The sequence below is a fragment of the Nicotiana tomentosiformis genome, chromosome 1, assembly GCF_000390325.3.
Source record: "Nicotiana tomentosiformis chromosome 1, ASM39032v3, whole genome shotgun sequence".
NCBI lineage: Eukaryota > Viridiplantae > Streptophyta > Magnoliopsida > Solanales > Solanaceae > Nicotiana > Nicotiana tomentosiformis.
The window spans coordinates 37,761,410-37,786,969 of NC_090812.1; the positions used below are offsets into that span (position 1 = coordinate 37,761,410).

Consider the following 25,560-nt stretch of genomic DNA (forward strand, 5'->3'; position numbering starts at 1 on the left):
TATATACTTATATGGGCTATCAGGGGTACTTCTGTCATTTTACCTGTTACGGCCGGTGATTCAACGTCTGAACTAACACTGAAAAGACCGAAGTAGCCCTCGCTGTACAAAAATAGTATTCGTCTCCCTTAATTAGTAAAATAATGAATATAAAATTATAAAGATGTGGCCCATTGTGTACGTGTACTTTCCCCTGTTCATCAAAGTACAGCTTGTAACGCCTTAAATAAAATAAAGTCAAAGTCTTTAAATCCATTACTTTAATTAAATCTAATCTCTATTATATCTTCTTAATTTAATGTTAATAGATGCTCAAAGATCTGCTTTTGTTACTTTATGTACCATGAGCCTCACACGTCCTAGTTTAATAATAGTAATTACAAGTAAAGATATCTAACATGTATAGTTTGTGTAGTTTAGGTTACTGATATTACAAGTTATGTTTTTTCCAAAGCAAATTCTATTTTGTAACTTACTTTTGCTCTTATAACTTATTCTGATGGAATAAAAAATATAAATATATATTTCTAGTCGCTTTCAAAAATAATAGTCGATAATATACTTATTTTATACATTTTTTGACTAGCGAATGTAGTTAGTATCTGTCGATCAATTAATTTTGTATTTTGCCCAATAAAAAATCGTTATCGGTCATGCTACATCACTTCCATTTCTTTCTTCGTTAAGAATTAAGATGCTTCTTCCGATCTCGAAAAGTTCAATAACAAAACACTATTATATCTTTGGAAATTTAATTCCATGTTAATTAGCAAGTATTTCTTTTCCATTTTGTTGAACTTTTCTGAAAGATACATATACAAGCATAAAGACAAGCTGAAAGTAGATCCAACTATGAAAAGCAAGGAAAAAGATAATCTATTAAAAAAATACATGCATTAATCGTAACGGATCTATATTTTAATTAAAGTCAATTGATTCAAGATAAATTATTTTTAATTTTTTATCAAATTGATTAGTGCCTAGTGTGTTTGATTGAAGCTCCAGTAGATAACTATTTAATTTGTTCTCAAAGAATCGCACTATGAAACTTCCACCTCATACTGTTATGTCCCAATAGATCTCTCATTGTAAAGCAATAGTCAATGGTCAAAGAAGGGGAAGATAAACAATAGCTGGCCAATGGTGAATTATTTTAACTCGAACAACAAATAGAGGATGTCCATCTTATAAAACAGTACATGTGAATACAAAAAATAATCCATGTAAAAGCTGCCCCATTGATCTCTAAATTCATCGTATTTTATCGAGCATTCCATTCAAAAACACATTTTCCATGTTTAGAACATGGTTTTGTTTAGCCGTACCGAGGGCAGCGGGTCAGGTCGGATGCGGAGCGGGTCGAGTTTTAACCCGCTTAATTTTTAACCTGCCGCGGCTCGCAGTTTTTTTTATTTTTCCTTCTATTTTCAATCCGCCCCGCAAAAGGTTAAATCCGCCCCGTCCCAGTAACATCCCTATTTAGGCGTTCGTAGAACTATATTACATTCATTTTTGGACTATCTAAATATGAATTTTAACATTTGATACACATCATACTTCTCTTTGAATGGTAATTTTTCTAATGCTACTACCTGTCAAGTTTTTAAAATTCACGTCATTAAATATAATTTCATCGATTAAAATTTCGTTTGTAACAATCGAAACTGGAGAGCATTTACAACCTGTTTCTCCATAAAGAAACAACAAGACAACGTCCAAAGTATTGATTAGTGATATGTCAAGTTTGAAAAGTCTCTAATTATTGTAACCCTCCCCCGATAAGAGAAAGAATAATAAATTAAATAAAAATTATTTGCATGAGAATCACAAGCAAATATATATATATATATATATATATATATATATATATATATATATATATATATGGAGCCCGTCCTAATAATTGAGGCCAAGTCTTCGTACGTAGTTTCTTTTTAGTTTATATATCTCCGTCATATTTATTCACGTCCATATTATGTCAATCGTTATCAAGATTTCCATTGACAGGTTGCTTTTCCCTATGCCATGTTTTTGAAATGAAATCCACATGCTAGGCAGCTTCTGGAATTCTCTGTTGTAAATTAAGACGAACAAAAAATAATTAGTTTGGCGTTGGGATTTGTCTTTTTCTGGAATGCGAGGTCGATATTTTTTTCCCTTATAACCGTAGTGTACTGGTAAACCTAGGCACAAGACTAGTAAACTATATTTATTGAGATTTAGGCAGGTCGAAAAAGTTATCCAATAAGTATTTTTTATTTGTATTAAAATTAAAATAATAGGATTCCAGAAGGAAATTTGAGTGATTTCTGAAGAAGAAAAAAAACGATATTCCTCATAATTTTTACACACTTTATTAATTATTAAGCCACTATAGATGTGATTCTCTAGAATAATACACATATGAACATCAAGACTTGACTTTATCAAATTAATTAACTTATCAGAGTAACAAGTAATCGGCACGTCAAGATTTTGGAATATCACTAAACAAAGTTTGAAAAATCCCATTAGATTTAAAATAATAAAAGAGGAAATATTAGAAAAATGAGATCACAGGTCTGAAATTATCAGATTGAACATATCTTGTGGTGCGGATCAATGCCATGTGAAAGAGACATATCCAACAGCTAAGATGCCCCTTCATTTGTATGTATCTTAATTTTCTATATTTATACAAAAACAGAAAAGACAGAAAAACAAATATATTTATTGTTGGTTTTACTTTGTTTATGACCTATATTTCCTCCTCGAAGAGTCTCTAGTAAGCTTCCTATAATGCCTTAAACTAATTCCACGAGAAAAAGGAGCACCAACAGCTAAACTTAGCTTGTTTTCATTTATAAAAATAAGTATTAGAATTTGCGTGCGCAATTTTTAATTTTTTTAATAATGTCCAATATTATCTAGAAATTATATAATTTATAGTATTAAACTTTCTGGGACAGAAAATGATAGGATCGTATTTATTTTCATATTGCAATACAGCTAAGCTTGATTCGCCCTCTCCCAGCATTCAATGATTTATTTTTGTACATCATGTTCACGTGACATTTAGAGTCCGTTTGGGCATGAGAATTTTTTTAATTTTTTTTCGAAAAAAAATCACTTTTTTCACGAAGTCAGTGTTTGACCATAAAATTTCTAATTTTCACTTGAAAATAAATTTTAAAATTTTTAGAAAATTTAAAAAATTTCAAAAAACTGTTTTTCAAAATTTTCACTCAGATCGCTCACAAAACTTCAAAACAATCCAAAATTATATTCATATCCAAATACAACTATAATTTTCAAATACCATTTTTACTTTTTTTTGAAATTTTACAATTTTTATGTCCAAACGCCCACTTAATCTTTTAAATGGCATGCTTCCTTTTTAATTGTATTATTATTATTATTATTATTATTATTATTATTATTATTGTTTGATCTGTTTTGCCCTTCCAGTGTACATATATGGTGCTTTGAAGAAGTCAACTATTTCGCTTGCTTTTTAATCAAAGAACAGAAAAATGATAGCTACTTTTCATTACAAGGCTTTCACATGTGATTTACAGTTAACGAGATTCAATAAATTTGCTAATTACGTTTCAAAATATTACTTATATGTTAATTACTTACAAAAAAATTCAGCGGTCACGCCTTAATTATAGAAAATAACTGTTTGAAATCATACCGAATTAAAAACAGGAAAAAATGAAGTGTGATCAATCGTTTATTCTTTAGCAAAGCATCACACAATTTTATTTCCCGATCCATGCGTGTATACAGTTCAAAATGATGTATATATCACTTAACCTCGTGCCTTTAACCAATGACCAATACTAATAAGGCAAAAAAAAAACACAATTATTGAAAAGTGTAATGGGATAGTTATAATCCATCTGCCCTTAGTCAGATGCCTTAAAAATAGAATACCTTATGATACTGGTAGTGAGCGTTTTTACAACCTTAATAAGCTTATTTTCTGCATCGAAATTGATCGAGCCAGTACGCCCTAATATTGAATGATTAAACTGAAAATAAAAAGACAAACACAAAAAATATAGAAATCTTGACTTTTCCCCCTTTTTTCAATCTTAATATTAACTTAGGAAGTAAGAAAAGGGACCATAGTCAATATACTCTATGTGTTGTTAAGCATGTTGTGTTCAGAACTTCAGATGAATATTGTTTAAATTAAAATTATTGTCTATTTTATCGTTAACCCAAGTCGTCAGCAATTTCTTCCAATCCAAAAAAAAAAATGTTTGGTGAGATAATCTACTTTTCCTTTTTCCTAGAAAATTTACTTACATCTAGCTTTGACCCGATATTACGGGTATTCTTTAGGTGATTTTGTTCAGGTAAAACTTGGTATTATAGGTCTCTTTTTTACTTGATAAATTTCAAGTGCTCATGATCAAAATAATTAACAAGGACTACTTATGTCTAATTAAATTACTCGCTGTTTTAAGTTGATTTAAGAGTTAAAATTATAAGGTTCAATTACTTGATAACTTAGGTATTAAATAAGCGAAATGGAGGAAGTAATTTGTTAATACATTTGTAATAACTACTCCCTCCGTTTACTTTTATTTGTCCATTATTGACTTTACACACCCCTTAAAAATGATAAATAAAGTGTATAATTTATCATGTTACCCATATTAATTGGTGTATAGTCTTAATGGATTTGAAAATAGTAATTAATGTGAAGGGTAAATAGAAAAAATAAATTATTTTTCTCTTGATATGCGAAAGTGAACAAATAAAATTAAAAATTTATTTTTAAAATAGTGGGCAAGTAAAAATAAATAAAGGGGTAGAAAATCAGAACATGATTGTTGATAATAATTAAGGGCCAGAGTAAGTGTGAATGGAACTTGTGAATAAAACAGGAGAATAACTTCTTATCTCCTTAATTTGTTTTCTTCTGCTTCTTTTCAAGTGTAAAATTCAAACCATTCACACAGTTCAGATGAGGTGATCTAACCAACCTTGAGCTAAATATTAACTGTACACCTAGAATCACATGGCTATTAAATGCAACAAATGTGTTAAACGTGCAGGAGATAGATATTAATTATTGAAAAAAAAAAAAAAAAATTTCGGGGTTGCCTAGTTGGTTTGGAGGGCGGTCATCCTGGGATCGATTCCCCCCTCAATGTCTTCTGGGTTGAGCATGTCGCACAGGGCTTGTCTAGTACGGTTTACATCTCACGTGTAGTTTGCAGGCTATTACACATGGGTATGTTTACCCAGTGCGCACAAAATACTCACCACAGAGTGTTCACCCAAAGGGCAGAGGTTGTGGTACAGAGGTTGTAGCGGTTGCGGGTTCCTCTTACCAAAAGAATTATTAAAAAAATAAAACAAGAAGCTTACTTGTACTTAGTGATACATTAAAAATTTATTACTTAATCATAATAAAGTAAAATTTATATTTTAATTTGTAACTCTTAAATGAAATTGCTTTATTTCATGTGAATATTAGACGCAAAAACGTTTATTTTTTGGTATAAGTATGCGGTAATAAACCGATCATAAGGGAAAGTATTCGTTACCAAAAGTCTTTGCAATTAAAGTTATTTTTTCACCCTTCTCGTTATTCTTTTTCCTCCCTTTTTTTCTTCGCATATGAATCACATGGCTGACAATAACTTCCATAATATTTTAAAATATCTACCCTATTAATTGCACATACACATATTTAGCTGGTAGATGGGACGACCAATCAAGTACTCATATTAAAGCAGGAAAAATACAAATTCTACGCAAGTTTCCATGTGATGTTCTGTCCATTGTCCCCATTAAATCTCCATATTATACCCTCCCACATATCATATCTGGCAGCTCGCACCCCTTTTGGCATACTATTAATTTATAATCTGGAAATAACAAAATTAAGAAAATAAAAAATAAGTAAAAACAAAGGTCATTATAATCATACAGGAATCTATGTTTTTTTTTTCTTTTGGTATAAACTATGTTTTCTTTACTTCATTTTAGTGAAGTTTCGATATCTTTTTTGCTCTACTTGCCAAGCTTTTGTTATTGGTTTTTACTTTTTAGTTAGTGATTGTGAGTAAGAAATCACGTGTTTGTTGGTAAGCATATTATTTTCTTAAGAAAATATTCTGATGAGCAAACCAAAGTGTGTGCGAAAGCCCACAATAGTTTAATATGTGAATGCGAGAAACATTTTATTTTGGAGGAAACAAGGCATAGTGCCTATCAAGAGCAAAATAATTACTTGAAAATTAATTACAATTCTTATCTATACATTACAAACTTATTATCGAACTATTCAATTTCCTATTTTCACTTTAATTTGCTTTACCCCACGTGAGGGGTTGAAAAATGCAAATCTATTCCCCTTTTTGTTTTATTTTATGACTTGAATCATATTACTTTTGACTATCTTTCCGTCTATGATATGTACTTTGACGGTAGAAACATATATTAATAATTATTTGAAAAATAACAATAAAAATGAAATAGGGTATTCGCAGTGAGAAAAATAGACAAGAGAAATAAGTTGATCGGAGAAACTCCCGGTTGTCGTGCATACCACAATTTCAAAAGGATTGTCCTAATTTTTTGTCCAATTGTTGTCCACATTTTCAATAAATAAATAATAATATTTATTAACATTAATGAAATTCTATGGAGGTATTATTCATTGCATAAGCCTACATTGAGTTAATTAGATTATGTGACAACTGATATTATTTCAGTTTAATAATTGAATTTAAAAAAAATTAAACTCTTTATGTACAATTGTATACCATGTTGGTATAGTTATACACTATAATGGTATCATATGTTAGTTAGAATATTTTTTGGTTGTATTAGCTACATTTAATTGGTACATTATTTGATTTTTCTTTAGTAATAGTAGAATAGTACAGTATCTTGAGTTTTTTTAATTTTTCTTTATGCATGTGTATTATGTAATCATTTTGATTTTTTCTTTATGCGATTGTTTTATATAATAGTATTATAGTACAATATCTTGAAATACATTCTTATATTAATATGTGGTACACTATTTTTTAATTTTTCTCTTTATGCATGTGTATTATGTAATAGTAGTATAGTCATATATAGTTGTACCCTATTGGTATAATTATATGTCATATTGGTATCATATAGTAGTTGGAATATTTTTTGGTTGTTTTAGCTGCATTTTAAGTGAATTCTATTCTGAAATGATTTATATGATCATATTTTGCTGTGTTGGATTTTCTTATACCTATGGACATAGATTTTGTGTATTATGTAATAGTTTTTATAGTTATATGCAGTTGTTGGAATGACCCCGTACAACTATATACACTATTAGTATAGTTATATACTATATTGGTATCATATGTTAGTTGAATCATTTTTTGGTTGTATTAGCTACATTTAATTGGTACACTATTTGGTTTTCTTTTAATAATAGTAATATAGTACAATAACTTGAAATACTTTATTATATTAATATGTGGTACACTATTTTTTTATTTTTCTCTTTATGCATGTGTGTTATGTAATAGTAGTATAGTCATACAGTTGCCGAAAATTAACCAGTAAAGTTGTATACCGTGTTGGTATAGTTATATGCCATATTGGTATCATATGGTAGTTTGAATATTGTTTTGGTCGTTTTAGCTGCATTTTTAATTGATTACTATTCTGAAATCATTTATATGAACATGATTTGCAGTGCTGTAATTTTTTGTGCCGGTGGACATAGATTATGTGTATTATGTAATAGTTTTTATAATTATAGACAATTGTTAGAACGACCACATACAACTATATACTATGTTAGTATACGGAATGAGCCAGTTGCTTCACGAATATTTAGCTTGCAAGGCGAACATGTAATTTTCTCATACTTTTATTGCATCATTTAATAGTTTGGTACAATAGTATAATCGCAGATAGTTGTAGCAATATTCTAGAGCAATCGTATACTCTGTTGGTATACATGTATACCATATTGGTATCATATGGTACTAGAAGTCTCTTTTGCTACTTATATTTTTATTGTATTTTCCAATATTTTATTATCATTTCTATTCTAACTAGTATATATGGAGATTTGGTGGGCGTAGATTATTGTGATGACCCAAAAGGTCATCTTATGTTTTAAAACTCGAATCTGCGCTCTTAAGCCTTTAAAATCTCTTCTTCTTCTTTTTTACCCTTTTCGATTTGCGTGCGCAGTCCGGGCAGGTTTCCAGAAAGCTTTTATGTTGAAAACTAATGAAAATAAAAATTTTTGCCTTAAAAATTAATTTTAGTTGACTTCGATCAATATTTTTGGTAAACGAGCCCGGATTTGTATTTTGACGGTCTCAGTGGGTCCGTATCGAATTATGGGACCTGGGCGTATGCCCGGAATCGAATTCGGAGGTCCCTAACTCAAGTTATGAATTTTTGATGAAAATTAAAGTTTAGAATTATTATTTATTTTTAAGAATTGATTGATATTCGGCATTGTTAGCATCAGGTCCGTATTTTGGTTCTGGAACCCGGTACAGGTTCATTATGATATTTAAGACCTGTCTGTGAAATTCGGTGAGAAACAGAATTGATTCGACGTGATTTGGACGTCCAGTTGAGAAAATAGAAATGTTAAAGTGTTCTTGAGAATTTCATTTGATTTGGTACTAAATTCGTAGTTTTAGGTGTTATTTTGGAGATTTGATCGCGCGAGCAGGTCTATATAATATTATTAGACTTGTGTGCATGTTTGGTTTGGAGACCCGAGGACTTGGGTGAGTTTCGGATAGGCCACGGGATGTTTTGGACTTTGGAAATCTGATTTTTCTGTAGATTCTGTGTTCTCGCATGTCCTTCTTCGCATTCGTGAAGGTACTCTCGCGAACGCGACGAGTAAACTGGGCAGCTGAAGTTTTCTTCTTCGCGAACGCGAAGGCATGGTCGCGAACGCGAAGTGACGGGGGACTTACCCTTCGCGAATGCGAAGCATGTGGGGACCCGGGGGGTTGGTCGTTGCTTCATCGCGAACGCGAATGCTTGGCAGCCATTACCCATCGCCAACACGATAGTGCTCTCGCGAAGGCGATGAACACTGTCGCTCAGCACTTAAAAGAATCCAAAAACGGGATTTTAGCCAAAAACTTATTTTTCTCAAAAACCAAACAGTGAGAGGCGATTTTTCAAGAGTCATTCCTTCCCCAAATTGTTGGTAAGTAATTCTAAACCATTTTCTATCAATTACCCATTACATTTCTTGAATTTTCAACCTAAAATCTAGAGTTTTCATGGTAGAATTAGGGGTTAGGGTAGAAACTAGGGATTTCGAGAATTTGGGGATTTAGACCCCAATTTGAGGTTGGATTCCAAAACTAATTACATATTCGGGCTCGGGGGGTGAATGGGTGAAAGAATTTTGGTCCAAACCTCGGGTTTTGACCAAGCGGGCTCGGGGTCGATTTTTTGACTTTTTGGAGGAAAATTTAGGGAATTTAATTTATGCAATATAATTGATTCCTTTAGCAATATTTGATATTATTGAGTCATTTTTGAATAGATACGAGTGGTTTGGAGGTAAATTCTAAAGGAAAAGCTGTGATTGAGAATTAAGTGGCTTTCGGAGCGAGGTAAGTGTTGTGTCTAACCCTGACTTGAGGTAATTAGGAACCTTAGATTACTTGCTAAGTGAAATTCATGTGAGCTGCGTATATGTGAGGTGACGAGTACTTATGCGCCGCCAATTTACATATTTTCTATGTTTCTATGTTCTTCTTATATTGTCTCATTCCTATGCCAAATTGCTACGTGTTATACTAGTGTTGTTCAATTTATTGTTCTTATCATGTTTACGGATTTTCTGATGGTAATTGAGTTTTTATTTCAAAGTTGAGATTGATGTTTTGGAACCAAATATTGAGGTAATATTTTGTACTTGTTATTCTATCTCCCTGTTGATATTTATGCACTGCATTATGATAAGGGAGAGTGATAATGCACGAAGGGTGATGTCGTGCCATATTATGAGTGTTAATGCACGAAGGGTGATGTCGTGCCATATTGTGAGTGTTAATGCACGAAGGGTATTGTCGTGCCATATTGTGAGTGATAATGCATGAAGGGTGATGTCGTGCCATGATATGAGAGTTAATGCACGAAGGGTGATGCCGTACCGTTTCTATTTATTTTATGGTGAGATTGAGAGTAAAAGTACGAAGGGTGATGCCGTGCATTTTTCCTTACTGTATTCACTATTTCTGTTGATTCATGGTATATTGACTGCTCCGGTGATCACTCTGTTGTAGTTCTTTATCTTGTATTCCCCTTAGTATGCTCCCTTCCCGACATTTCCTATTTAGTTCTTCATTTATGTTATTTGCATATACACTGTTAAATTGTACATGTTGATTTGTAGGTGCCTTGCCTTAGCCTCGTCACTACTTCGTCGAGGTTAGGCTCGACACTTACTAGTTCATGGGGTCGGTTGTACTGATACCGCACTCTGTACTTTCTGTGCAGATTTTGATACCGACTCGGGTTGATCGAGATTTGTTACTGGTCCGCTGTCCGGAGACTCAAGGTAGATCTGTCGGCGTTCACAGACCTTGAAGTCCCCGTCTATCTTTTTTGTCCTATTATTTTCTTTCATTCAGACAGTTGTATTTCTTTCAGACTATTACTTGTAGTAAATTCTAGAATGCTCGTGAATTGTGACTCGAGATCCAGGTGATAGTAGTTAATACAATTTTATGATATTTCGCACTTATTATATTTTATCTTAGTTAATTATTGTGAATTACTGAATGAAAATAAGGAATTGGTTAATGATTCTCTAACGTTGGCTTGCCTAGCAAGTGAAATGTTAGGCGCCATCACGTCCCGTCGGTAAAAAATTTCGGGTCGTGACAGTTATATTTTCTTGCTCCATAACTTGTTGTGTTACTGCTAATGGTATAGTGTGTACTGATATTTATAGGGAATGAGATCAAGGTTTGCATGGCAATCACGTGTTGATTCTTAGAATCTTATTATGTAATTTATGATGCTCAGCATCAGTCAATGTGATATTCAGTGAATTAGATTAAGTGACAACTGATATTATTTCAGTTTAATAATTGAATTTAAAAAATGAGGGGAAAAAAATAAAAGGTATATTATACTAGTTATATTTAAAAAAGGTGAACAAATATTTACTATATCAGTTATTTTTTCTTATTGTATAAAAAAAGAATAATAAAAAATAGTAAAAATAATAAATAAAATTAGATTATGAAGAGAAAAAGAATATAAAAAAAATAAGTTAAATGAAATTAGAAAAGGGAAAAAAAGAAGAAGAAGAAAACGAGAAAAAAGAAAAATAGAAAAGAAAGAAAAAAAGGAAAAAAGAAAAGAAAAGAAGCATAGAAATAAAAAGGCATTGAAGAAAAAAGAGAAAATTCTCAACAAAAACTACAATGGGTAGGAAATGTAATTAGTTTGATGAGTAAAAAAATAAATGAATAATATGAGTATATAATTTTATTTTTGTAGGTAACTGTATTATTCTCGATTTATTTTATGCCTTAAACAACTGACATTAATTGTGTGAGGCTTTATTTTGTCTCGTAATAAAATGGACCCAAGATTTTGTGGACCTAAATATGTACAAATAAATAGGCCTACTTTGTTGCGAGACAAAACAAAGTGCGACACAACTAGTGCTTGAAGGTACATACTAAAGTTTTTTTGTGAATGCGATGTTTATAAAGCTCTCTGAAATAACAACGTGGGTGACTTAAAGTTGTCACGTTCCAGATATTTCACCGAGGGGAAATTCTTTTATGATAATTGTTAAAAATTAGTTCAACTTCATTTCAGAAATTGATATGACCAATTTTAGCATGTAGATAGTCGTAGTATTATACTCCATAAGTAAAGAAAAATTCAAAGTAATTAGTGCCTGGACGGTGAAAGTAAGTTGCGCGACATTTGAAAATACGTTTTTTTTTAAATCCTCATTTAGTTATCCTTTTACCCTTATCTCAATTGTCATCCAAATTTGTTGAAATTTCTTTTGTCACTTTGTTTATCTTTTTTTTTTCTTCCGTTCTACTATGCCAAAACTTAAAATTAAAAATACAGAAAAAATATTTAAAACGTTTATGTCAAAGGAACTCAAAACTTTTGGCTGAAAGGAAGAGACGATGCCCAGCCGAATAGCCGATAACATCTAGGAAAATTGGAAATAATACAAGAAGATAGCGAAAATAAGATGGAAGTGACAGGCATTTAATTCGAAAATAATATCCTGTAATGTTTTGGATAATAAAGCCAAGACATCTGATAAATGAAGATTGAAATGAAGGAAAAGCCAAAAGTTGTTGAGATGACAAGGTAGGAAAAGAAAAAGAAAAAAAGGAAAGAAAAGAAATAAATGCTGGACGGAAAGAACGGGCAAATAATTTGATAATTGTTTAATTGCATGCTTACAAAATTTAAAAAAGGAACAAAAGGAGTGAAAATTCAACGTAGGGGTATTACAGTCCAAACAATGATAAGGGCATTATGGGTAGTGAGATTTTATAAAAAATTAAGGGTAGTCTCTTAGCTACAAAGCCTTTTCTTTATTTTCTTTTTTGCCCTTCTCTTTCATGAAAGGAGAGCGAAGAATAACTGAAAGCGTTAGAAACAGAAAGCAAAACTTGCAATTTCTGAGGAAGAGAAGAAATGGGTACATTGAGAATACCAGATGTAATTCCTTCTCCTACTGAAGACTGTGAATCACTCATGAAAGCCTTCAAAGGTCTCTTCATTTCCTTCCTTTCCCTTTCTCTGTTTTACTTTCAGGAGACTTTCTCCCAAGTTTTTCAAGTTTAGAAGTAATTTCAATTTTCAACCAAGTTTTGTGATTCTTAACTAAGATACCATTAGCAAGTTGATGGAAGGAATGTGAGTCTTGGCGTAACTGGTAAAGTTATGAGTTCACGGCTCATGGGTTCGAGCCGTGGAACCTCTGCGTATAATAAAATCTTGTGGTATGGCCCTTTAAAAGTTTTTGGGTAGGGAGTGGGGGTAAGGATAATTCTTTGATGTTCACCTTGGGGGGCGTTCGGATCAGTGTAGCTAGAGACTAATCACCAGGTACCTATGTGCTACCTCTCACTGACACAAGTATTGGTCTAACTCTGTCCATCAAAGCTTAGCTTAGGTATAAGAGGAGACTTCGCCTAATATCGCCTGTGGTGAAATTAGAACCTTGGTTTCGGAGGAAACACCCTTGAGGGCTTGTTTTGTTGAATTTTCTTTCTCTTGTAGTTCTTGTCTTTTTAATTTCCATGTTGCATGCTTGATTACATGATTAATTGCTGAAATATGGTCATGTGGCAATATGTGAATTTTGTTTATTTATTTTGCCTTGATTAATAATAATTTGGCCAATGCGAATACTGCCTGCTAATTGAAATTTGATTCTGTACTGATAGGCAAAAAGAGATTAGCTACTGGTTGTTCCATGTACATAAAAGGTACTAGTAACAATTTGATTCGGAAAAAAATGAACCTTCCTTACCTGGCCAGGCCCGACCCTGCGCCCATTGCCATCCCTATCTGAATGTGTGTCTTTAATACGTTTTATCTTTTTGTTCATTGATATAAAGACAGGAATTTGTAATGTGGTTTTGTGTAGGGCTGGGAACAAATGAGAAGTCAGTAATATCGGTGTTGGGGCACAGAGATGTAAGTCAGAGGAAGAAGATCAGAGAAACCTACGAGCAACTTTACAACAGGTCCCTTGTTGATGACATTTTTGATGAATTATCTGGTGATTTCAGGGTACAATCTCTTCTCTTGCATTTTATGGACTTAATTATTTGCTCGCTAACCTGTTGCAAAGTGTTAGGGAAAAATTATAATTAACACGAAGATTCATTTGGTTCAACAATATTACTCCAATAAATATTGATCTTAGGCCTTAAATTGCTAGACATCTAGCCACTTATATAACATTGGATTGGTTTTTTAAACAGCATTAAGTAGTCCTTGTTTTATGTATCTCATGTTGCGAATGGGCATATGTCGCATATCTCATAAGATTTTCCACTTCTCAAAATCCAACTCATAATTCTAGCTGTCACTGCAAACAGTTTTCTGTTTTCTCTATATGCTAGCAAAAACCTTAGGTTGCAAATTCGTGAGTCGTATGGCTTGCCTTTCTGTATGTTTCTAAAATACCCCTATCAAATTACTATTTCTGCAACCAAATGTAACTTTATTCTCTATTTGAGCGCGGTAATATACCCAAGTTTTCAAGTGCTAATTTTAGCTTTTGATGTGTGACAGAAAGCTGTAATCATGTGGACATATGAGCCTTCTGAAAGAGATGCGAGACTAGCAAATGAAGCCTTGAAGTCGAGAAAGAAAACCATCACTCAGTTGCAAGTGATAGTAGAGATAGCCTGTGCGTCATCTCCTGATCATCTCGTCGCTGTAAGACAAGCATATTGTGGCCTCTTCAACTGTTCACTTGAAGAAGATATCACAGCAAATGTCCCTATGCCTGTTCAAAAAGTACATATGGTCACTTCTCATCACATCTATTAGCTGATGGATACACTCGTTTGAATTAACTAAAGACACTATTTTCAGTGACTTAAAAAATACATATTGTGGAGTGCATGCTCTGCGATGATTGCACTGTGATGTGAGTTGCATTATACTGACTTCTATTAAATGGTGTGTTGTGTGGGTGTTTCCAGATTCTTATTGGTCTAGTCAGGTCCTATAGATATGTTAAAGAATTGGTGGATCCTAGTACTGCAAATGCAGAAGCTGCTGTCCTTCGTGAAGTGCTACGGACAAAACAGTTGGATCATGACAATTTTCTGATGATACTCAGCACAAGGAATGTTCATCAGCTTAGAGCAACTTTTGAGTGCTACAAGCAAAATTATGGATTCTCCATTGACCAGGTTATATTTCTTGCAAGCTGCCTGTGTAACCTTCTTTTTACAGTGCTGCTTGCTCATCCTGTCTCTTTTATGTGCATTTTATTACATCTACTTTACTTGCTTGTTTCCAGGACATTAAGAGCTGTGGAAAAGGTCTGTTGGAATCTATTCTGAAGGTGGTTATCTGGTGCATTGATTCACCAGAGAAACATTTTGCTGAGGTAATTAAACACAGAACAGCTTCTTCTTTTTTATTTTTTGGTTGAAGTATTTTCCTGTTTCCGACACCTTTTTCTGTCACTTCGGTCAAGATTTCAGCACAAGCCTTACCTTATTTTAATGAAGTTAATGCAAGCAAATGGTCCTGTTGAATTCTACTTCTAAAGATCTCAATTTTTTAGTGCTATCAGATTGCATATTGATGTTCTGGTTAGATTAGAATTAAATAATCAACAGCATCATAAGATGCAAAATCCACTTCTTATTTTTATTCTTCTATGGCTTTATTAGCAGTGCTAAACTGCTAAATATGGTCTCAGAGGAATCAAAACCAATGGAAACTGTAAAGGCCTCTTTCCAGTCTGAAGAAATTCCTTTAACTTTAATACCTTTTCATGCTTGTTCAAGTCCTTGTGGCTTTTATCTAAGTACTAGCTAGTGTGCTTAACTATTTCTGAGAAAATGTGGCAGCTCATTGGTTAGTCCTCTCTGTACATCATGATAATATGTTTCCTGTTTCAAGAGATTGTAAACTAGCTCAGCATAGCAAAGAGTCCTTCAGAATTGGTTCATCGTGTTGACCTTCATTTCATCGTTGATGTCGGGTAAATTGTTACTGAACAGATGCAAATGGTGCATTTTATTGTCTATACATAATACACTTGGATAAAGCTGAAAACAACCTTATTATAAGTTGGCTACATTTTAGCATGCAGAGCATTTGTTATATAGCATCCTGTAATTCGTTTTTACAGATCAATGTCAGTAAAGTACCTTCTTTTTTATGCTGGAATTGTCAGGTTGTCAGAGCCTCGATTGTCGGGATAGGAACTGATGAGGATTCTCTAACAAGAGCCATTGTAGCTCGAGCTGAAGTTGATATGATGAAAGTAAGGGGAGAGTATTTCATCGCGAACAAGACCAGTCTTGATAATGCAGTTATTGGTGATACATCAGGTGATTACAGGAAGTTCCTGATGACACTGCTTGGTGCCAAAGTGTAGATCTTTGGACCTGATCATTGTGATTTAGTGTTTTACTACTATAATTCTACTTTGTATGATCTGAAAATGCTATATGAACATTATTGGGTGGATTTGGAGTCCGAGTTTGTATATAAGTTTTGTGGTTCGTCACTTGCTTGTCAGTAAATACTACAGCATCCTAATAAATGGAACACTGCTGAGGAATTTAAAAACCAAAGGGGAAAAAGAAAACAAGAAATGACAAACTTTATAAATAGGATCCAGCAAACACCATTTATGATACAATTTGTGTAATATTTGGATCATTAACATTTTCAAGATTGGTGTGTTCTAAATTTGTTCATGATTCTGTATAGGTTTTGGAAAAAGAACGTCAAATAGTGTAAAAACTTGCCTAAAATCTGAGAAAAATGCTACATGAGATATAGGTATGGCCGTTTCCCGTCATATTAGGACATGGTAAATTTATTGTTCGGCCTATTTGGTTTGACTACCTAAACTGATTCTGATTATACAGTTGAGTAGAAATGGCGTGGGGTAGCCACTTTTTAATGTGATATTTAGTTTTTATTCAGTATTTTTAATGCTGAGCAAAAATAATCGCTACTCTATTAAAATTAATACGAAAAGACGGCTTTACCCTTTCTTCATGAGTACTGTGTAAATATTAAGGACATGGTGTCCTTAACTTAATGAGTGCTGTGTAAATATTAAGGACATTTTGTCCTTAATACTTATCCAGCACTCATGAAGTTAAGGACATGATGTCCTTGAGTTTAACAACAGAAGGTTCAAATACAAGACATTTTGTCCTTAATATTTACACAACACTCATGAAGTTAAGGACATTATGTCCTTAATATTTACACAACACTCATGAAGTTAACGACACTATGTCCTTAACATTTACACTGCACACATGAAGTTAAGGACACCATGTCCTTAACATTTACATTGCACATATGAAGTTAAGGACATGATGTCCTAAAGTTTAACAACAAAAGATGCAAATACAGAATACTTTGTCCTTAATATTTACACAACACTCATGAAGTTAAGGACATCATGTCCTTAATATTTACTCACCACTCGTGAAGTTAAGGACACCATGTCCTTAAACACTGCACATACGAAGTTAAGGACGGGATGTCCTAAAGTTTAAAACAGAATGTGCCAATTCATGACACTTTGTCCTTAATATTTACACATCACTCATAAAGTTAAGGACATCATCTATAGCACAGAGGTATTTTTGTTCGGACGGATAAAAGTTTATTAAAGCACGGACTAAAGAGTAAATACATTTTAAATAGTGGCTTAAGAATAAACACAGCTCTAATTAATGGCTAACTGTGCACTTCCCCACAGTTGAGTGTACAAAGACAATTGATTAAAAAAGCATTTAAATTTTAACCAATGCGTGTTCATTGGTTTGCAAAGGTGAGTTTCGCACATATTAACTGAACACTAATTTCGGTTGACAAAATTAATCTAATAAGTAAATCAAATTACAATATATCATCTAAAGTTTCCTAAAAGAACACAATTTTGGTTGAAGCTGATGTTCTCAAGTTAAGAAATCATAAAAATTCAAATTCTACGTTTATGGATCGGGGAGCTCGGATCCCCACTACCGAAAGAAAACCCACGGAGATACTATAAAAGAAAATAAAATGACAAAGATCACTTTTAGCCCGCAATCAAAATTATTTACATTCGATAGCCATACAAATTTATAAAAATTTTATATTTTTTTATATAACATATAAAAATGTCCATATATTAAAAAAAAATATACAAAAATATTATTTTTTCAGCTATTATTTTGAAACGACTATACAGGGTTATTTTTCCAAAATAAAAAAGAAGAATTAACCCAAATAGCCGCTCACCCAACTGCTTAAACTAAAAATAACCGATTGATGTATAATATATGCATAATTTATGTATTATATGTGTGTAATTGTGTATAATCAATGCATAAACAATGTATATGACTAAAAAAAGTAAATAATCAATATCGACGGCTATTTGTATAAAGATTCCAAATAAAAAGGGCCTCACATAACTTCGTGTTAGTGATGTGCACATTTCACGTGTTAGATGCTAGCCAGGCCCAACACGGCCCAGCAAGAATGAAATTTGGAGAAGTACACAAATAGCCATTTTTAGGATTGCTCTTTAGAGATTAGCCAGTATTTATTTTATCCTGAAAATTTAAACTAAAAATCTTAATTTCAGGATTTTGTGTCTTAAAAAATTAAACTGAAAAACTGAAATTCAGGAAATATTGACTAATTTCTAACTAGTAGCCTTTAGAATAGCTACCTGCTACCATTTCTACATGAAAGTTGGATTCAACTATAAAACAATGGAAGCTCCTCAGATTTAATCTATAGAGGGAAAAGAATGAAAGCTGGATTGAACAAAAATCTTGTTCACTTCTTGTTTGACCAAAAAATGATTGTTTTGGCTAAACTAGTTGAATGTCTTTGATTTGGGGTTAATCCTAGCTAATATTAATAACTTCATATATGAACTCAATATGTGAATACCGATAAGGATAGAAGAAGATCTAGCATTCAAGTACTTCGAATGGCACTAAGGTAAATAAAGGGAATGATTCACCCAAAATCGAATATGATAAAAGCGGCTCTTCTTCTAGCCACGATGATTGATAAATAGATACAAGAATTTTTGAAACCTTTCTTAGATCTGCTATAAAAGACGTAGAAAGTCTTTTTGTCAAATAAGTTTGTGTCAGAGAGAGCTCCCCCTCATCTGATCTCCCTCTTTCTATATATAGGGGCAGGCCCTCAATTAACCCTAAAAATACAAGTATAAAGAATAAATAACGGAATATTCTCTTAAAGGTTCTATTGCTGAACAGGCCGTTAACTGCTCTCTGATACTTAACCTCGGCCATAACTGGTTGCTCGGCCATGAATCCCGTTAATGATTAGTCGACCTCGGCCAAATGAGCTCGGCAGATTTTGACCCATACAGTTAGTCCCTCCGATTATCGAGGGCGTCTTTCGCACATCCTCGATGAGAGGACTTCGCTAGTTGTAATTGGAGAGATTTTAGGCAAGCAGGTCGAGTAGTAACGTTCTAGGCGAGATGATAAAGCGGCGCTTCGTGAATCATTAACTTTATCGTTACCTCAATTTGGAATGACATCACGATGTCGCACGTCATTATGACGTGTTTTCTCGACGTATTGCATCGTTTCTCGAGCCTCTGTCATTTTGATATCTGTGCGGGATATCGACAGTTTGTGTTCTTGAATGTGGTGCCTAGGTTCTTATAAATAGGGATATAAGACCTTTTGCCTGATTTCTCTTGTTTTTCGAACATTGGATATTCTCTCTTCTCTCCTTCTTTCATTGTTGTTGCCTTTTTTACCTATATCTCTTCTGCTCTTGCATTTTTTTGATACAAGAATAAGCAAAAATGGTTAATACAACCAATTCAGGGGGGGTGCCTGATCCCGCCCCTTGGCGGTTTGCATGTCTCCTCACGACGATGAAGTGGCCATGGTTGTTGAAGATGACAGCTTTTCTACGATAGAGGAAATAGTTCCCTGTAAGGAAAAAGATAGGTCTAATTTTCGAAGATGCCCGAAGATGACCCTGAGATTTTGGAGTCGTTGATGACAGAGGCGGACATTGTCAAATTTAGAGCTAAATTTAAAATTCATGCCCACATAGACATCATCCCAGCGGGGCGTGACGTGGTACAAATACATCATCCTGGGTACCGCACCTTCTATGCATACCCCTTCTTCGTAGGTTATTCTTTTCCTATTATAACCCCGGCCGAAGAGTTTTGGCGCTACTACCGGGTATGTCCGGCCTAACTCTCCCCCTATATTTACAAGCTTATCCGTATGATTTCGAAGTTCGCAGAGTTGGTCGGGGTCGAGGTGACCATCTGTCACTTGATGCATCTCTTTGCTCCCTGTTTTTTCAGGGGGGGCGATGTTACATCTTCGCCACCGGGGCGGCAAAATTGTGGTAAAAATGGATGATAAGGCCAACCGCCAGTTTTGGCTCAATTACTTCTACGTCCGAACTGAGGACGTAGTGGTAAATACGAACGATTTCCCTGAGCTTTGGAACTATGCCCGTAAGTACCTTTCTCTTTCCCTTTGTTGCACCTTATACTGGTCGACCTTGATTATGCTCAATTTCTCCTTTTATGCAGTGGAGGCTGAGCCTCCTCCCTTGGTCGAGGATATTCACGAGAGGGTTAGACATGTCCTTCCTCATACAGTGGGGATTCGCGAATGGTCCACCTTCAGCGCTAAGTTTGGGCCCACGTTTCTTGGTAAGTTGGCTTATTTTTGTCTTCGAATTTTTCTGGTAGGTCGCCTTTTATCTTTGTGGGGGTTGATCTTGATTGATTTTTTTTTAGCACGGAAAGGTCCGAGGAGGTCAAGAGCTCCTACTTTTGCATTCCGCCAGGTGATCACCACAACATAATCTGCTTTGGTTGCAATTACGTCTAAGCCTGCCAGGTTGTCTGCCTCTCTTCGATCTCCGGTTTTGTCAAGGTCAGCTCAAAAATCGGCAGCCTCGGCATCTGTGACTTCGGCTTATCCATTGCATTATTTAGTGGATGAGTCGTCGTCGAGCGGAGAGGATTTGAATCCACGAAAAAAGAGATCGGTGGATGTCGGTGATGGTACAGTTCGAGCTGTAGACTCTACAAGGTGTGACCATGAGACGACCGTTGTTGTGCCCGAGAGTGGCGGAAGTCCGTTGTCTGGAGTTCCATTATCAATGGGAGCAGTAGAAGGTACGCCCTTTCCTGAGGTTGGGGTTGCTGGACAGTCTGCGGAGTTCAGCGATAGCTTACCTAGAAGTGAGTTGTCATCCTCGGTACCGGTTGATGTTTCCTTGGCCGAGGTGAGAGGTAAAGTTATTGCCGAAGACAGCTACGAAACGAGCTCAGACATTGACCCTGATAAGGTACGGTGTTGAGCGAGGGTTTCACTCGGGTGGAAGTGAGGTTGGAAGGGTTCACTCGTACCATCATGGTCCCTATGGATCGCGAACTACTTGGTGAACACTGAAAATGTGGTCCCTTCCTTAGGTCCCCTTTGCTCCGAGGCAGAGGGCAAGACCCTCGAGAAGCTGAATGATACCATCCTATCGTCGAGCATAGCCGGCCTCGCCCTTAAGGTAAATTTTCCGAACTCTGGTGGTTTTTATATTTTGCGCATTATTTTTATACTGATTTTCTTCCCTTTTCTCAGACAATTATTTTGGAGATTGAGAGCGCTCGCTGAGAAGAGAGGCGGAAAATCATTTTTAAGATGATGGCAAGCAAGTACCGTGAATATCGCAACAAGCATCGCGAGATTTGCAAGTGATTTGGTGAGAGCGGCGACTTCCGAGCCTTTAGGGACGAGTTGAAACAGAAAGACGATGAGTTAATGAAAGTCATCAGTAAGTGCAGCGTCCTTGAAGGGGCACTTAGGGACAAAGAAGAAGATCTCGAGGTGAGCAAAGGTATTGAGGCAAAATGCGCGGACCTTCAAGCCCAAGTGGTATCTCAGCGGGCTGAGCTCGAGCAATGTTCGATCAGGACCGATGTGTTGAGAAGTGAGGTCGCCGAGAAGACGACGGATTTAGAGAAGGTCGAGTTGGCTCATTTAGCGGCTTTGACAAAGGCAGAGGCTTTAAGGGATGCAATTCGCATCCTTTGATTTGAGCGGGCGAACGATTTGGAGACGTCCAGGCTCAGGGAGAGCGTCTTGATGAGCAAATCAGAGGGTTAGAGATAGAGGTTTCAAACCTTGGCGATCAAATCATTGCTCTTCAAGTCGAGAAGACGCAGCTGCAGGCTCGGTCGTCCTGCCACACTTCTATCTATCCCGATGTTACGCGAGATTTATATGAAAATTGGATCCATGCTGAGGCCCAGCTAGACATATTTAAAGATATGATGACGGCAGGGAGAGTTACTAAGGCTGGTCTCAAGAATTCTCGTGCCAAGGCGCGTGCAACTCGGATCGCCTGTGGCTACGACCCAGCTACACCGGGGACTGGCGATGGCGATGAGGATCTAGACGGGATTGAGCGGGATGCCTGGTATGAGGATGAATATCCTGATGACGGTAGTGAAGACGGCGATGCTGGGTTGGGTAACTAGTAGTTACCCCTGTGGGGTGTATTTTTGTGGGCTTCTGTTTTAGCCCTTGTAAAGAATGGTTTTAAATTCGAAGTGTTATTTTCGTTTTGTTTCTGGATTTCTTCTGTTTGGTTTTGTATGCTCATTTCCTTAATCCTGTCGTTTGGATGTTTTAGGCTGTAGCAACTCATTTTGTATGTCGAACGAGATCAAAACACCGCACTTAGTGGTCGTGATCTAAACTCAAACATGGCCGATGGCCGTATAAGTTTAATTTAAGTGAAGATAGGCCATAGTTGATATCTGAAAAACACCGAATGTGAGTGAGCAATGTCGAATGGTTACATTCGAACGAGGTCGAATGTTTTAATTCGAACGAGGTCAAATGTTTTAATTCGGTCGAGATCGAATGTTTTAATTCGGACGAGGTCTAATATTTTAATTCGGACAAGATCGAACGTTTTAATTCGGACGAGGTCGAACGTTTTAATTCGGACGAGGTCGAATGTTTTAATTCGGACGAGGTCGAATGTTTTAATTTCGGACGAGGTCGAATGTTTTAATTCGGACGAGGTCGAATGTGTTCATTCGAACGAGGTCGAATGTTTTCATTCGAACGAGGTCGAATGTTTTAATTCGAACGCGGTAGAATGTTTTAATTCGATCGAGGTCGAATGCTTTAATTCGAACGAGGTCTAATGCTTTAATTCGAACGAGGTAGAATGTTTTAATTCGAACGAGGTCGAATGTTTTAATTCGATCGAGGTCGAATGTTTTTTAATGTGGCTCAATACTTGGAGAAGTTTATATATTTTTCAGGCTGGCATTCCAGTCCCACAGTCCCAGTCAATCTGCTCAATATTTGTGGAAATTTACATATCTTTTGGACTGGCATTCCAGTCCCGGTCTACCTAGTCCCTTCATTGGGCGACCTGGAGATATGTCGAGAGGTTGAGCAATGAACTTCCTTTTTCTTATCCGCATTTCGACTTGAAGTGTCCTTCTCATCGACTCGTTAAAAACCCCCTTGAGAAAACCCAGTTGGGATAAAACTCAAGTGAGGGAAAAAGAGTACGAATTGGAAGACGATTGTTCCTAAAAGTTGAAGTACTTAAGGTGGGTGACATTCTAGTTGGTTGGTAGTCATTTTCTTTCCATTATTTCTAGTTGAAATGACCATTTGCCTATTGTGGCTGTGATTTTGTATGGGTCATCCCAATTTGTTCCCAGTTTACCCTCTTGTGGATCTCTGCTTGCTTGTGTTTTGGCTTTGAGTACGTAATCCCCGACTTTGAGTGCTCTGATCTTGGCTTTTTTATTGTAGTAGCGCTCTGCCTGTTGTTTTTGGGCTACCATTCTTATGTAGGCCATGTGTCTCCATTCTTCGGCTTCATCGAGGTCATGCATTCTACTTTCGTCGTTCCTCGGCCCGCTTTCATTGGAGTATATCAAACTGGGCTTTCCGACATCAATTGGTATTACTGTGTCAGTCCCATAGACTAATGAGTAGGGCGTTTTACCTGTGTTCGTCTTTGGTGCTGTACGGTATGCCCATAGCACTTCTGGCAGTAGTTCAGGCGAAAGTCCCTTGGCGTTCTCAATCTTTTTCTTCATGAAGTTCATTATTGATTTATTGGAGGATTACGCTTGACCGTTGCCCGCAGGGTGGTATGGGGTGGAGAGTATTTTTTTGATATGCCACTTCTCAAAAAATTCGACGACCTTTTTTCCAGTGAATTGGGGTCTGTTGTTGCAGATGATCTCTTTGGGGAGGCCGAAACGGCACACGATGTTTTTCCATATGAAGGTGATCACTTCCTGCTCGCGTATCTGAGCGAATGCTCCTTTTCTACCCATTTAGAAAGCGTACGTTACCTTGTCATGTAGGGAGGGGGCCGACGATGTCCATACCCACACTTGATAAAGGGCCAAAGGGAAGTGACCGAATGGAGTTGCTCGCCTGCTTGGCGGATCATTGGGGCGTATTTTGGCATTGTTCGCATCTTTTTACGAAGTGTGCGGCCTCTTTTTTCATAGTGGGCCAGTAGTATCCTGCTCGTATAAGGCATCTGACTAGAGCTCTATTACCTGAATGAGCACCGCAGTGGCCTTCATGGACTTTTTCTAGTATATTGCGAGTTTGATTCGGGCCTAAGCATTTTGCTAGGGGGGCGATGTACGTCCTCTTGTATAGGGCATTCTAGATGATGTTGTACCTGGCTGATTGAATCCGCAGTTTCTTGGCTTCTTTCTTATCATCTGGGAGTACGTCATCCTGCAAGTATGAAATAATACGGTTGCGCCAGTCCCAAGTTATATTTATAGTCCTTACCTTAATTTGGTCTATTGACGAGTAGAGGGCGACCATGTTTCCTTTGCCGGTTACCCTTTTGGTGGCAGCCGCTAATTTGGCGAGTCTGTCGGCTTCATTGTTTTGTGCTCAAGGGATTTGGTCGAACCGACATTCATCAAACTCGAGCAGTAATTTGCAAATTTTGGCTTAGTACTTTTGCAGCCTTTGCTCTTTGATTTGGAAAGTCCCTTTGACTTGGTTGACGACGAGTTGTGAGTCACAACGTAGGATGACCCGCCTTGCTCCATACTTAAGTGCTAGCCTTAATCCTGTAATCACGGCCTCATACTCAGCCTCACTGTTAGTCATGTCCGGACAACTTATGAACTGGCGAATTACTTTGCCTATTGGGACCTTGAGTACGAGTCCCAGTCCGGACCCTGACGCATTGAAAGCGCCATCGGTGTACAAAATCCATTGATCTTGTGTTTGCGGGGAAGCTTCGGCGGCTTCTTTTTCTACTTCAGGCATTATTTTTGCGTTGAAGTCGGCGAGGACTTGTGATTTTATCACAGTCTGTGGTTGATATGTGATATCATGCTCGCTCAATTCTATAGCCCACTTAGCAATTCTTCCTGATAACTCGGGATTATGTAAAATGCTTCTCAAGGGGGAAAGTTGTGACTAGTGAGATGGGATGGCACTGGAAGTAGGGCCTAAGCTTTCGTGAAGTTACAACCAAAGCCAGTGCTAGTTTTTCGAGGTGGGGGTACTGCGTCTTGGCGTTGATTAGGGTTTTGCTAATGTAGTAGATGGGGGATTGCGTACCTTTGTCTTCTCGAACTAGGACTGTGCTTACTACTACTTCGGATATGGCGAGGTAGATGAGGAGACGTTCTCTAGGTTCTGCTTTGGCTAACAACGGTGGTGATGATAAATAAGCCTTTAACTCCTTTAGGGCTTATACACACTCGAACATCCATAGAAGATCATTATCTTTTTTGAGTACGCTGAAAAATTTGTGACA

General features: G+C 36.0%; 2 protein-coding genes across 3 annotated transcripts; one reads left to right on the forward strand and one right to left on the reverse strand.

Moving 5' to 3' along the window:
• Positions 1-12,570: 12,570 nt before the first annotated feature.
• Positions 12,571-16,252, forward strand: LOC104103786 (annexin D3-like). 2 transcript variants are annotated; one of them, XM_009611719.4, is made up of 7 exons: positions 12,592-12,754; positions 13,434-13,475; positions 13,637-13,782; positions 14,290-14,517; positions 14,706-14,918; positions 15,029-15,118; positions 15,917-16,252. In XM_009611719.4, exons 1-7 carry the CDS (start codon positions 12,679-12,681, stop codon positions 16,118-16,120), a joined length of 999 nt encoding a protein of 332 aa, XP_009610014.1. In that variant the 5' UTR covers positions 12,592-12,678; the 3' UTR covers positions 16,121-16,252. The 2 variants fall into 2 exon arrangements, with proteins under 2 accessions (XP_009610015.1, XP_009610014.1); XM_009611720.4 differs by lacking the exon at positions 13,434-13,475 and having other exon boundaries at positions 12,571-12,754.
• A 7,131-nt stretch (positions 16,253-23,383) lies between these two features.
• LOC138905850 (uncharacterized) lies at positions 23,384-23,863 on the reverse strand. Its single transcript, XM_070194369.1, has one exon. It carries the CDS (start codon positions 23,861-23,863, stop codon positions 23,384-23,386), a length of 480 nt encoding a protein of 159 aa, XP_070050470.1.
• Positions 23,864-25,560: the final 1,697 nt, after the last annotated feature.